At 44.5% G+C, this 14,304-nt stretch overlaps 1 protein-coding gene across 1 annotated transcript; it reads right to left on the bottom strand.

The window, feature by feature from the left end:
* Positions 1-249: 249 nt before the first annotated feature.
* Positions 250-14,093, bottom strand: LOC146784244 (cytochrome c oxidase subunit 5B, mitochondrial-like). Its single transcript, XM_085634743.1, has 4 exons — positions 13,899-14,093; positions 4,530-4,600; positions 1,456-1,555; positions 250-503 (listed from the first exon to the last, which is right to left on the bottom strand). The coding sequence occupies exons 1-4, from the start codon at positions 13,996-13,998 to the stop codon at positions 391-393; spliced, it is 384 nt and encodes a 127-aa protein (XP_085490869.1). The 5' UTR covers positions 13,999-14,093; the 3' UTR covers positions 250-390.
* Positions 14,094-14,304: the final 211 nt, after the last annotated feature.

Here is a 14,304-nt window from a genome sequence, read left to right as displayed (position 1 = left end):
CGAAAAATGTAAATCGGTTGCAGATTCGTCACATTCTTTATGAATGCCTTTAAATCCTCTACAAATACATTGGGTCGGCAGACAGGTGTTCCTATTTAAGCTTTTCTATGTATGCACCATTTAAGTGCTCAAATGGCCACTGTACAATTTATGATCAGCCTGTTCCCTGTGCAGCACTCCTTTCTCCATTCTCCCAAGAAGAAGACCCGGCTAATACCAGGCAGTGAAACAATGAGCTTAAACAAGTAGTAGAGAGAACGCCGATCGCAGCAGCTCTTTATTAGAGATTTCAACTGGAAAAGATAAATTACACCACACGTTGCAGACAGAGAACAAGTGGGAGTCCTGCGCCCCAAAATGCCAGGAAGTACAGCCAAAGCAATATACAAGTTAGTGAGGGAGCTCATGGGGGACCAGCTTGTAATGGGCACCACAAGACGGGCAGCGTTGGGGCTCTCCTTCATGAAGCCAAAACCAGATGACACTGGTGTTGTCCTCCTCACCTGTGGTGAATGAAGGAAAGATCATTAAATACCATGAAAGGAACACAGTAGAAGAGCCAAAATCAAATATTGACATTAGTTTACTTCAAGCAGGCAGAACCATTGACAAGCGAAGAAATGACCACCAGCCTGCTCAGCAGCCATACAAGCATAAACCTTGACTACGACAGACTATGACAGTTATGCACAGTGAACAGTTCTAAACTTCTACAGAAAATGTCAAGCAACATCAACGCATGTGGGGGGGTGTAAGCAGCATGAACATGAGGGGGCAGGAGGAACAGGGCAAACAGCAACAATGTGTGTAAGGGGGACAGGGACGAGCCAAGCAACAAGGCGGGAGCGATAGGCCAAGCAGCAAAACGGAAGAGGGGCATGCAGCAGGAGGAGGATGGTGCAAGAAGACAAGTGTTGCAAACAGCAGCCGCTCGTCGTTCCCATGCTAAAACTTTGCTGCCAATTATGCCATTTCAAGAATTTTACATAACAAGCTGAACACAAAATTATTTGAGACTACACAGATGCAACAGGAATTTCACCTGGGCCCAAGTAAATGGCAATCCCTCTATGTAATTTGAATGCAAAGTAATCCGTCTAAACACCTTTCAAAGGAGACACCTCAAAATAAGGGTACGTTACTAGCAGCTCAACAACCCAAAAACACTGTCAAGATCTGAGATAATTTCTCTGGATTGCGCTTACTCAAGAATAATTAAATCAATTGGATCTCAATGTTGGTCTAGGAGGATCAATTTTATAGCCAAGCAAAACAGTTCTCAGAACCGATATTCTAAATGCTATAATTGATGTAATTTCTATGTGTGGAAGCCTCCAAGGAGTCGAACACATTTCCATTTCCCATTCATTGGTGGACAGAAGAGTTTTAACAAAGCAGAAAGCCAATTGCAGAGGTCCATGCCACTCCAGAAAACACAAGCTTGTTAGAACTTACAAATGCAGCCTACAATCCTTTTCTTGTTGATGGAAGGGACGATGTGAGGGTCCTCCTTTGTCCCAGCATAATGAGGTGGTTTCAGGATACTGTATGGATCCTGGAGAGAAAGCGCAACACATCTAATTAAGGCACTAAGGAAATCAAATAGCATAGTTGGTGAAATGGTATGGGAATCACATCCTCCAATATCAGAAACAGTAATCTTGAACCCTGAGAAATATTATACACAGACAAATGCCATAGAGGCATTAGGCGAGTACCTGGCCACATAGATAGAAAGTTAGTGCTTGAGCAACTCAAGTACTTTGTAAAATTGGACATGAAGAGCTGAACAGCGAGGAATCAGAACAGTGGATATTTCCATCTATAAACAGCTGCAGGGCTTGATCAGGTTGACCATTTTTATTAGTAGATTAACAGTGGTCCGTCTACTTCTTTCACTATGCTGTCCAAGAGCTAACGTCAAAAGGACCTACCCTCTCCTGAGGCCACCACCTTTCCTTTGAGGTTGTTTGTAGGACATTCCAACCTGTGGGTACCTGTCTTTCACAGTTTTAATGCAATATAGGGAGCTAAATACTGATAAACTCAATACCAAATGGCCCCTAAGAGTCAGAGTGGGAATGTTACTCTTTAATATAAATGATTTTTTTTTTTTTTTTTACACTTTCATTTTATACTAGTTTCTGGGTGGAGACGTTTCATCGGTTTGACAACTCTCAATGATGGTTTAATCTGTATCGCGGTCATTGTTTCTAGTATGCTCCATCAAGAGTGTGCTGAATTGGTATATGAATAACAAGACTGTTTTGACCTCGTGGCAGACACAGTGAGGGTTGACAGCAGAGTCGGTCACACCTTTGTACAATGGCACTTCCAGCTGGACTTACTGAGCCTACCTGGGCTAGCTTTTAACCCTCCCACTGCTTGGTGCAATGGTCGCGCATCTGCTTGCTTCTTATTCAAAGTTGGTCAGTCTTGTATTACTCCTCCTTTAGCAAAGCCGCTTTACAGTCTCCCTTGCCGATTTGCTTTTAAAGCTTCCACTACTGATACTAATTTAAGCACTCCATGTCGGTACATGCGTTTTCTAGCTGTCTCCCTGGTGTACTTCTCTCTCACCGAGCTCTGCATTGCTCTCTCGTCTGTGCGCTTTTACCTGCTCCACATTGCTTTCTAGCTGATGTGCTTCTCTCCCCCACCCATCCTTCCATTTAAGCTGCAAAAATGCCTCTGGCTATTGGAGCAGAACCAGCCAAGGACGGTTCTCATTGCCTCTATCATCAGTATGTGTTCCAAAAGACTTGGATGGTTGTTGTGGCTGCACTGAATGAACGGTGCTATCATCTCCCAGCAGCCTTAATTTTACTCTATCCAGACTTGCTGACCTTGGTGTCACAGAGAAGGCACTATCATGGTTCACAGACTTAATGCAACAGAACTTTACAAGTTGCTTTTTCTTCCTGCATCTAATCCGTCTAATCGTTATCCTGGGGACCAGCCTAGGTTCCATTCTAGCCCTCATTTTTCGACCTCTATTCGATTTATTTGGCGTACCCAATTCAGTATTTTGGCTTTGGCCTTTTTATATATGCAGATGATATTCAAATGATCTTGGGTGAGATTACTAGCCATGCCTCAAAGCTGCACGACTGTTTGGCCAATGTAACCAGAGGAATGTGTATTCATTAACTGAAGTTAACTAGAGAGAAGAGATTTTACAGCCTGCGAGACCCACTTTTTTATTTGTAAGGATTGCTATTTTGGCTTCTCTCCATGGGCCCAAAGCCTCTCCTTATCAATTGTGTAAGAATTACTCGTGTGAAATTACTCAGCTGGGATTTAACTTCCATGCACTCTGGCTTCTTTCACTTCCTTCCTCTAAACCATTGTCTTTACTGGTTATTTTCCCCTCACAAATTGCAAATTATGAATTCCTTCATCTGAGTGCAACTGGACTACTATAACCCAGTCTACCTAGATCTAGCCCAAAGCGCAGTTCGTAAACTGCAACTTGTGCTAAATGTTTTGGCCAGATAGCATTGTATCGAAAGTAACGGGATCACTTCCTGTGCTGGGGTAGGATAAAATGGAACGCATGCCTTCTTTCTTTTAATATGTAAGGAGTCAAGCCTGTTGAAGTTCAGAAATGATTGGACGTCATCTTTCTGTATTCCTGCTTAAGTATCTCCCAGTCTGGTATGTGTGCGTTTTTTATACTAGGGCTCCCTGTTTTATGGTATTTATTTTTTGAATATTTGTCTTTTTATCCTTATTTATTTATTGGCCATTTTATTGGTATTTAGCCATGTTTACTTTGTGTTTTGTGAACAGGTGAGATAACTCGTATATTTCTACATTTAACGGATAAACCTGCACTCATACTTAGATGCCTGCCAGGTTTTAGCACATTACACAGCTAAAAATAATAAAAAGTTAAACCCACATTAAAAAAAGATAATGTAATAGCACGTATACATGTTGAGATATGCAACAATTTAAGCACGTCTCATTTAGCTTTGTAGCTCCCCATGCTGCCATTATGCATAGCTATTGGCCTGAAAGCCATTAATCTCAGCATGTTGAGTCACTTAAAAGAAGCCAAATAATCTGCATTTTTCCGCTTTTAAAAATAAATACAGACAGGAAAGTTCTGTCTGTATTGATCTGTAAAAATAAGTGAAAACAGGGAGCCATATTTATAAGTTTTTAGTTTAAACTTAAGCACCAAAAATACCTTCTGGTGGGATAGTTGCCAGTTATAAAAGTTAACTTAATCTAATTCCAAAATCTTATCTGGCCACCAATCTTAACCAAGATGCCTCCGCATCTAATCAACCAAGTCTAAAGCGCTGCTGGTCACTCGTGAGGATATCCAGGCGCTCATGGGGCCCAGTAGAAGAGCCAGGTCTTCAATCATTTTCAGAACTCTGGTAGTGAGGAGCAGGTCTGGAAAGGACGAGGCAGATCATTCCACGTCTTTGATGTGATGTAGGCGAAGGATTGTCAAGACTGGCAGTCTTGGTATAGTGTGGTCTGGGTCAGATGATAACCATAGAACCGATACATACCTTTCCCTTCTCCAAAGCCTTCATGACCTTCCTCTCCAGTCCCGTTGCTTGCTCCTCATCTGTGGGAATACCTGAAGAAGAGAAACAGCGGTTTTAATTTTGTATGCATGTCTGTTAAGCAACTGTTGCTGAACAAGTGGCCATTCACTTGGTTAATAACAGACAGCAACTCATATCTACTGTACAGTAACGAAGGGTAGCTAATGAATATTTCAAGAACAGTGAGACGGAAGCATGGAAATTGTAATTACCCCCAAAACATTTCCAAAGCAGTGAAAGTGAGACCTACCACTAAGAACTGGTCACAATTGCAGAAGGTCTAGCTAGAGTACTCCTACTAACCTTTGGTAGTCTATTCAATCGAGACTAGGAAAGCCACTTCGAAAGCATGCTCTACTTAAAACAAGCCACCAACACCATGAAGCTTTAATATGCACTCTAAGTTGTGCAGCAAAAAAGCAGTTAAGGTTTCAAGTGCGGCTGTTGGCCACACTACCTCCTGGGTGCGGGTGTGGGCCATTGGCCAACACTGGGGAGGAACTTAAAGACTCCTCCGACACCCTGCATCTGAGAGAGTGTTATTTACACCAAGCGCAGCCCAATTGTCACTGCAGTAACTAAAAACAAACTAAAAAAAAACACAAACCTGTGTGCAGGGCATACTGATGTCTTTGCAGTGAAAGTAAAGTGAGCCGAGGGGCTTGTTTTACTTTCATTGAATCAGTGCTTGGGGAAAAATGTGAGACCCCCACCGAGCACTGATTCTTAGAGTAGAGGCATCGTTGGAAAGGGGAGAATCCCCCCTTACCAATGGTACTCTGCACAGAGAATCCCAGCTTGGGGAATTGCTACAGGAGAGTGAGCCCCAAGCAGGGATCCACCCACTTGACACTAGGGATAGGCAGAGCGGCCCCTTGGGTAAAAAGCTTGTGCTCCCATTTGGCAATGTATATATATTCTAGTCCTTCAGCTCCCTAGTACACTAGACAGCAAGGATTTTTTGGTTATACAAAAATATAGGGGTAGAGGCTACAAAGCATGCACATGGCTATGCACCCACCTCAAATATTTGGAGCAACAGTCTTTCTCCCCCCCGTCCCCCCCCCCCCCCCCCCCCCCCCCCTCCCGGGCAGATTAGGATAACGACCCCCCACCCCTCAATCTGCCCACAGGGGTGCAAAAAGCCCAATGGCGTTGAGGGAATTTGGTTTATTCCGAATTTAGGGGTGTGAGCTACCCAGGATGAGCATGGCCATGCCCCTGCCCCTCCCCCCCGGAGCAGACAGACAACTGTACTGCAGGAATACATACTTTTAATAAAAGAATGGGGTGGGTCTTGCCCATCTTAACATCAGGACCCACCCTAACCACTCAGCCTTTCTGCTCATTTGCGTACAAAGCATCCCATCCCAATAGCAAGCTACAGGACATTTGATTTTTTTGAGTGTTGTTTTTACGTATTGGCCAGGAAAGTCTTGCTAACTCACAATATCATCCCACTTGCAACAGCACACCTTTTGGGCTCGAGTAGGCTGCCACCTGGAAAAACCTACCAGACCCAGACAGTTCTTAAAAATAAGCATCCGGGACAAGGCCCGACTGGGAACCAAAACCAGCCCTGGCAAACTGCTCGGCCAGTCCCCCCTGGGGTGAGACCAGCCAAGCAGTTTGTGAGGGCCCGTTTGACGATTTTGTTATGGGGGTGGAATACCGGCCCCCACCCAAGCGGCCCACCGAGGAAACGCCCGGTTCCCGCTACAGCCAGTCCGGCCCCGATCTGGGGTGGGGGGGTTGGTCTTCTTCGCATACATCCTACACTGTTTTCTTACCCACAATACCCTGCAAACCTCAAACTTTGACTAATAACAAACATTTGCTTCTGGGCTCTGCGGGGAGCCATACATTTCCACCACACATTTCCCAGGTCTGCTGATAATGGTACCTCACTTTTGTTGGTGGGCCTAGAGACCATGACAAAAAAGGTCCTCAAGTGCTACGTGGCGAGATCAGCAATAGGGGGTAGCTGCTGGATTTTGGGTTGTGCTCGTCTGCCACCCATGGAAACCTACCAACAACAGACATTGTTTAAAATTAGACAACCAGGAGATTCCAGGATACTGTGCCATGCATGAATCCCAGACGATTTTCATACCCACAAAGCCCTGCAAACCTCAAGCTTTGCCTGAAACTATGCATTTTCCTTACATTTCTGAACCGGAAGCTTCTGGAATCGCAGGCACTAAGACCAGCGCACAAGTGGCGCAGCGTTTTTAATCAGCACAGGTGACCATGGGGTAATGCTGGGTGGTAGAAATTGTTGACTCCTGAAGTTTCCATCATAGAAATGCAAGGAAAATGTGTGATTTCAGGCAAAGCTTGAGGTTTGCATGGCCTTGTGGCTAAAAAAAAACCTCATTGGATCCACACAAGACACCATCCTGAATGCCTTGAAGTTATCAAGTTTGGACTACCCACTTTGTAAAAAGAGGGTCTGTTTTGAGTGGGAAAAATTTCATGTATCCATGTTGTGTTTTGGCCAGTTTCCTAGTGCAGGCACTGGGCCTATCCATCCACACAAGTGAGGTACCATTTTTATAAGAAGACTTAGGGGAATGCTGGGTGGAAGAAATGTGTGTGTCCCCACAGATGTCAGAACCTTCGATCACAGAAATGTGAGGAAAATGTGTTTAGTCAAGGTTTGAGGTTTGCATGGGACTCTGGGTAAAACCTGGTGAGAGCCAGGTGAGTCACCCAATCATGGTTTCCCATAGGTGCCTACATTTAAAAACTGTACAGGTTTGCTAGGTTTCCCTAAGTGCCAGCTGAGCCATGGCACAAAATCTATAGCTACTAACTTTGTAAAAACACGGTTAGTTGAGTGGCAAAAATGTGATGTATCCAAGTTGGGTTTTGGGTCATTTCCTGTTGCAGGCATTAGGCCTACCCATACAAGTGAGGTACCATTTTTTTTTTTATCAGAAGACATGTGGGACCATAGAATAAATATTTGATATTACCAATTGGATTTCGCTGTATTTCTGCCTTCCAAATGTGAGCCAGTGTGTAAAAAAAGACGACATTTTGGAAAATACCCACTAGATCATATGCTTGTAGGGGTACCCACAAATTCAGAGACGTACAAATAACTACTGCTACTAAACGCCATATTTTGTGAACATTTCAGAAACATAGGTTACCTTGATATTTATTTTTCACTCTACATATATTTCACGATATACATTGGTCTATACTCCGTACACAAGGGATAACAATTGTATGGTGCAGCTCAGTTGTTGGCGCTCAGTTGTTGGCTCTGGGTACCTCGAGTTCTTGGAGAACCTACAAACACTACAGATCCCCACAACTAAAAGTGTCAAACGTACGTAATGGTGCACTGCTTTTGTAATTCAGCCATTGTGACAAAAAGTTACTGATGAAAACATTGTAACGAAGGGCTCTTTTTTCTCTACTCATTTTCAATATTTCTTTATTTCAACAGATGTGGGATCTATAGATATGGCCCTTTGCGGAATTCAGAATGGTCCACTTTTCAGAAATATATAGCTTTCCAGGATTACCAATGGGGTTCACACTAGTTTCCACTAGAAACTGGAAGTAGGTTGAAAGGACAAAAATAGGAAGGAAGACTTTGTTGTTTGGAACCCAGATGTTCTGCGTTAATTGAACAGGACCTCAAATTAAGCAGGATAGGCCTAATTTAAAGATGACAGCACAACCTCAAAATATGCACTACGTCAAATATGGGTGCTCAGCTTCGTCACACCAACAGATCTAACTTTCATGTAAGAGAAGTGATAAATAGCAAGGATGCTAAACTTTTGTTAAGATCATGGAAAATCTACTATGTTATGCAAATTACTACAACTGTTCCTGGCAGCACATTCAAAACATATTAGAGTCTAAGACTTCCTCATTATGTAAAATCATCAAGTCAACCCTTCTTCATTCAGGATGTATCTATCTCTCCTCTGAACTAGTGTTAAAATAAGTGGCTTTTGGGTGACACAACACCAATACCCGATATGAATGCACTTGTTTTGGAGACCAGTGACTCAATTACAGGATCATTCTACAGCACAAAAATGACCCTGGACACAATGGCAGAACACAACTAGGACTGTAGCCCTCTCAGCAAATCAAGGAGTGAGGCTAGGGGATTCAAAACAAGCTGCTAGGTTGATCACAAAGTTGGCACTTGTCAAGTCAAAAAAAAGAAAAAAAAAAAAAAAAAAAGAGTACGGCCTTATTAACAATCAAGATGCTCAGTGATGTGGGGTGAAATACCGGAAGGGTTTGCCCCACCAGAGAATGTATCAGCTGTGGTTTCTTGTACATGGCAACATTGTCCTCATGGTATTATCTCTGTATGCTGTGGTTTCTCGAGTCTCTGTAAATAAAAAGATATTTAAAAAAAAAAAATTAAAAAAATAAAACAAGGTGATTTTCCACACTGATATGAACTCCCCAAGCCCAGGTTACCTAGCCCAAGACCTTTCCTTAGAGGCCAAACCAATTGTTGGAATGTAAAGGGAATCCTGTTTTACACGGTCAAGAAAAGGAAGGTGGCATTTAGTATGGTCAACCTCCAGTGGCTCATCTAAGAAGTATTTTTATTTAATGTTTGACATATTCGTAGTAAGGCACACCAAACTAAAGAAAACAAGCATTGGCATAGCCAATAGGTTTCGCTTTTGGGACCTTATAAGTATTTAGTTATGCAGCACAATATCCTTGGTGCAACAACAACTGTTGCATAGAAAAACACTAATAAGGTCCCAAAGGCGAGACCTATTGGCTATGCCAATGCTTGTTGCTGTTTTTGTGTTACTGCAATATATAGGGATGTTATTTGTCCGTTTGAATTAGATCATTGATGACCCTATAGGATCACAATGTCTACAGTGACAACTTCTTGCTGCCCAGATCGTGCCGAGGGGTTCCTTCTCCGGTGGTTCTGCTGTCCTGATCGAGCCGATGGTCCTGCTGCAGTGGTCTCCTCACTGTGTGTGTGGATTGGTTGCGAGTGTGTAGTGCGCATGTGTTGGTCGAGTGCGCATGTGTTTTCCCCATTTGTAAGCCCTGCAAATGCGCAGTGTTACTATACCAGATTAATGGTGATCAAATTGCCGACCTCGAAAGGCCCAAAGGCTGCCTGTTTTGCAGGGATTTGAACATTTGACTTGCAGAACAGTGCAGATATCAGCAGTGATCATTTAACTTAGAGCCATCATTTTGGTTCGATTTCGATATACATGTTGTGTAGAAGTGTTGATGTATTTGTGTATTGCATCCTGCAGATGAAATAGTTTGCGTTTCTCATGTCACCACCCACATACAATTATCCAGAAGGAACAATTATCCAGAAGGAAAAAGTGTAATGGCGATGGAGCAACTTACACTTCTAAAGGAGAGCTTGTAGATTTTTCTGCGCTGTAGCCAGATTTTATTGATGATCGACAAAGTTAGTAAAATTCAGAGATGCTGTTTACCTATTGGCTTGCAGAAGAAACCTCTTTCTTGTATTCTGTGGAGGGCTAAGCAGTATTCTAGTTTGCTGCTCGTAAATGTCCTTACAACGGACATAACATAACTCGTATTTTTATTTTGAGTTGCTTGTTCGTTTTCTGTCCTCTGGGGGCAGTGGTGCTGTCGCAAATGCAAGCATCCAGGCATGAGAGTGGCATTCGCCCAGTATGTTGTATTTGCAAGTGGATTTGAATTATGGTTGGCTTTCTGAAATTTTAGCAGAATAAAAATAGAAACCAAACCATATACCAAGAAAGCGGTATAAGAGCAATGACTCGAGTCAGGACAGTGTAGAAAGGACGTAGAAATTGCTGGGACCCCAAGGAACCACCAGTGGTGAGTAGATAGGGACCACAAGGAGTGCGTGTGCAGTGTGAGAACACGACCACCTGCTCCTTACAGGTCTATTTGCAAGTCGCGGTTGGATTTGTAAAGTTTAAGGACCCTTACAAGTGGACTTTGAAGAAACCCCGTGGAAGACAGGAGGCTGGAGAGCCATCCCACCCGCGGATACCGAAGTATCCAAGTTACCTATCCCAGGGAAGCCAGGTGCATAGATGGGAAGTGGTGTCGGAAACCACCATTGAATCCAAAGGAAGACTTCGAAAAAGTGCTGCTGCTGGAAGGGGAGAAAGCGTCTGTTGGCATCCAAACGAGGATTCTTGCCGAGGAGTACCTGAACGCAGAGGGGACAGAGTCTGGGTCACTTGAGATTGACCAGGGGCTCGGTAGATGAATGCCCACCGATGTTGGCTGCTTCAGAATAGTTGATCAGGACATTGACTCTGCAGCTGCGGGTACCAGGCAACGTCAATGATGACCAGAAGCCGGATACGAGATGTCCCACGAAGGATGTCTAGAGCTGAGGGGTCTGTGTACGGTGGGAGCACCAACAAGCCTTGGCAAAGGCAACCCTTGCAGGAGATCAAGGAAGTGTACCGTTCGGACCAGCAAGGTCCAGGAGACTCACCACACACTGGGGAGTCAGGCCAGGCCCCAAGCAAGTAGGGGAGCCCAAAAGAAACAAGGGTGATCCTCCATTGGACCCACAGGCCAGAGGCACAGGAGTCGCGAGAGGGCCTCGAACAGCTTTACAAAACAGGCCATGGAGCACTCGGTGCAAAGTGGTTGAAGATCTATGCAGGAGAAGTTGACAGAGGTTGGGGCTACTCGGAGCCCAATGCACTTGTTGCAAATTGCCAACAAGCACTTGCAGAAGTACACTGTGCACAGGGGTTCGGGTATTGCAGCCCCCAAGAGGGATTCTGACCTCAAACTGAGTGAGAGGAACCCACCTCCTGTGTTGCTGAACCCTTTGGAGCTTGGGATTGGCAGACCAGTCAGCAGTGTTGCGGTGCCTGCGAATGTAGGGGAGTGGCTCCAAGGGAGATTATCTTCAGGTGTCTTGGGTGCTCCATAGGTCCTGCACGGATCCCATACGGTGCACAGGCACAGATGATGCAGCAGACTGAGAGGGAGACAAAGTCAGGCCCAAACGAAGTCCAGAGAGCCCAGACGGTTGAAGTGCAGTGGTTTCAGTTCTGAATCTTGTCCACGACGCATCTAGGGTCCTACAGCCAGGTAAGCCCTTAAGTACCAATGGGAGAGGGTTGGAAAGATTCAGGGGTCTCTCCCAGGGGAGGGTCTGGACAGCGGGAGAGGTTACTCCCATGTCCAGTTTCACGCCAGAGCAGGAGCCAACGGCTCCCAGGACTGGTTTGAACTGGACTATGCACAGGGACACCAAAGTGCCCCTGTCATGCAGACTTTCAGTCACTGTCAAGACCACCTACCCAGTCCTAATACACTAAATCCTGTCTAGGAGGTGGCACACCTTCCTGTGACAGGATGCCTATTGTCCTGCCTTCCCCTGCTAGAGTTTGGCTCAACAGCAGGATGGCAGAAATGTGTCGCTGGTCGGCAGCAACCATTTTGTGCTGTCCGGAGCTAGAAGGCTGGTACCCGGAACACAGAGCCCACAGACTGCCTTCCTGGTGAGTGGAATCATACCCCTATACCGGTAACCGTGTGGGAGGTATGATTCCAACATGTCTGACACCAAACACGATCGGGTTTGTTGCAGCGTTTGAGATGGTTACCATGCGGTCGCTAATGCCCCTTTATACTAGTATATGGCTGGTTCACTGACAACCCGGGAGAATAGACTTTAGTTTGCAGGGGTGTCCTGCTCATGCAGGGGCCCCTCAAACTTAGAACCAAGCACCCTGCCCTCAGGATTGTAAAGGCCTGCTATAGGGGTAACTTAGAGGTTTTAAGTGCAGTGACACTTACATATAGGGGGCACTCAAAGTTTACTCAGAAGGGAAGCACAACTGCTTCTAAATTTAAAAAAAATGAGTAAAGTTTACATAAAGAAGCAAATTGAAAATGTTAAAATGTTCTGTAAACGTGAAGGAATTTGAAATGGGAGGCTAAAAATTCATTGTATCCTCCAAATGAAACACAGGGCAGGCCAATTGCATCAAACAGTAAACAGTATGGATGATAAATTACCTTAATTGAATTTAGAAAAGCCCCAACCTTCCTATTAAAATTTAGATTTTTTTTTTACATTTGTTTGCGAATTAAACAAAATGTAATGGCCTCCAAGAATGGCCCTAACTTTTTTTTTTTTTTTACAAATTAAACACTGGCTCAAGACCAGTTTGCAAACGGCTAGGGCCTACCAGAGTATGAATGGAGAGCAAAGAACAATGGGCTGGAATGCTACTCCGGGTGATTGCCAGTGGTTAGACAAATTGACGGAATTCTACCCATCACCTTCTGTGTTCAAAATAGTGCCATACACCAAGTAGCAGGTGTAACTTCCAAGGACGCCATTTAAAACTTGGTGCTAGATTTGTGGTAATGCAACAGACTTGGACATTAAGGTACCACAATCTATATGTGCTGTATTACCGACAACTAAGTAATCCAACAGTGGGCAATTATCAACACTAACTACATTGACTAAGTTTCCAAAATGCATCTGTGGGGGAGATGCAGTTACTTAGGTTTCACTGTAAAAAGGCAGTAAAGCCGCATTTTGGTTTTGAGCAAAAAATGTTAATCACTCAGAACGGGTCTAAAACTTAAATGTGGCACAATTGTCTCACATTTTACCTGTGATCACTGACCTATACATAGGAGACTTGGTGCTGGTAATGCAGTTGCTTACACAAAATACTTGCCAGTTGCAGAAAATTATGGGGATAAGTAGTAAAAAAAAAAAAAATATATATATATATATATATATATATATATATACTGACGACAAACATGGCTGCGCTCAGTATACTGAATTTGAAGCAAGCCGTGGCTGTTGGAATCTGACCTCCTGGGTCTCAGGTTATACAAACACTACAGGTCTCCCACCGCCCGAATACTGAATGGTTTCTCACAAAAAAGTAACGTGCGTTACCTTTCCGGGCAGCCTGGGCGTTATGACCTCTCTTGCCTCGATCGTTCACAGACGCGCTTTCTCTTAATGCCCCTCTTATAACAATGACCTCATCACCTCCACGGAACATTGTCTAACAGGTTTCAATAGCTTTTCAGATTTGTTTTGATATATTGTGAACTCGAGGGTAGTGACTGAAGCGCACCAGTCACAATTCACAAGGTCACATTCATTTTTGCTTTTAAGGCAAGGGAGAGAGTAAGTGATTTGCCCAGAATCACAAGATGTTCACCCGACGCCGAGACTCGAACATGGTTCCCCAGTTCCGAACTCGGCAGATCTAGCCCGAACGCCAAATCGATCCTTCCAGGATCTTATGGTGAAGTCCTGCCATACCACGCTCCTTGCTTCCCAGAAATTACCTCCTGCAGACATCGACCTGGCCGCCAAGGGCACACGAGCTGTCCCAGTTCCACGGCTCAGTGCCCGCAGCGCGCTCCTCACAAGTAACCTTGAAGCCATGTTTCAGCGTAATGTCCGCACGACCGACCGCTGGCGCCGCAGAAGGCAAACGATACCGCTTCCGGGGCGAGAGAAGAGAACTAAACTACTTCCTTAATGGAAAGATGTACTACAGGAGGACGTAGTTAGAGGCGGGGTTTGTAATTAAGGCGGGTCTAAGAGGGACGCTCAGAAGACAGAAGGAATCGAGACTTCTATAAGAACTAGAGCGTGAACGGAACAGTCAGAATATGGCAATAGTGGGCACCATACTTCTGGACGAACAACTGCAGAATCCCCCCCGCCCCCCCACTACGTGACAGCTGT

Source organism: Triturus cristatus, chromosome 11 (assembly GCF_964204655.1).
Source record: "Triturus cristatus chromosome 11, aTriCri1.1, whole genome shotgun sequence".
NCBI classification, from domain to species: Eukaryota; Metazoa; Chordata; class Amphibia; order Caudata; family Salamandridae; genus Triturus; species Triturus cristatus.
The sequence above is the reverse complement of the archived record's forward strand: the minus strand, read 5'-3'. Positions and strand labels throughout refer to the sequence as shown.

Coding starts and splice junctions, on each gene's coding strand:
- LOC146784244 (XM_085634743.1), bottom strand. CDS start 13,998: ATGGCTTCAAGGTTACTTGTGAGGAGCGCGCTGCGGGCACTGAGCCGT. Junction 4,601..13,898: donor CAGGTCGATGTCTGCAGGAG/GTAATTTCTGGG, acceptor TCTCTTCTTCAG/GTATTCCCACAGATGAGGAG. Junction 1,556..4,529: donor AGGCTTTGGAGAAGGGAAAG/GTATGTATCGGT, acceptor CTTTCTCTCCAG/GATCCATACAGTATCCTGAA.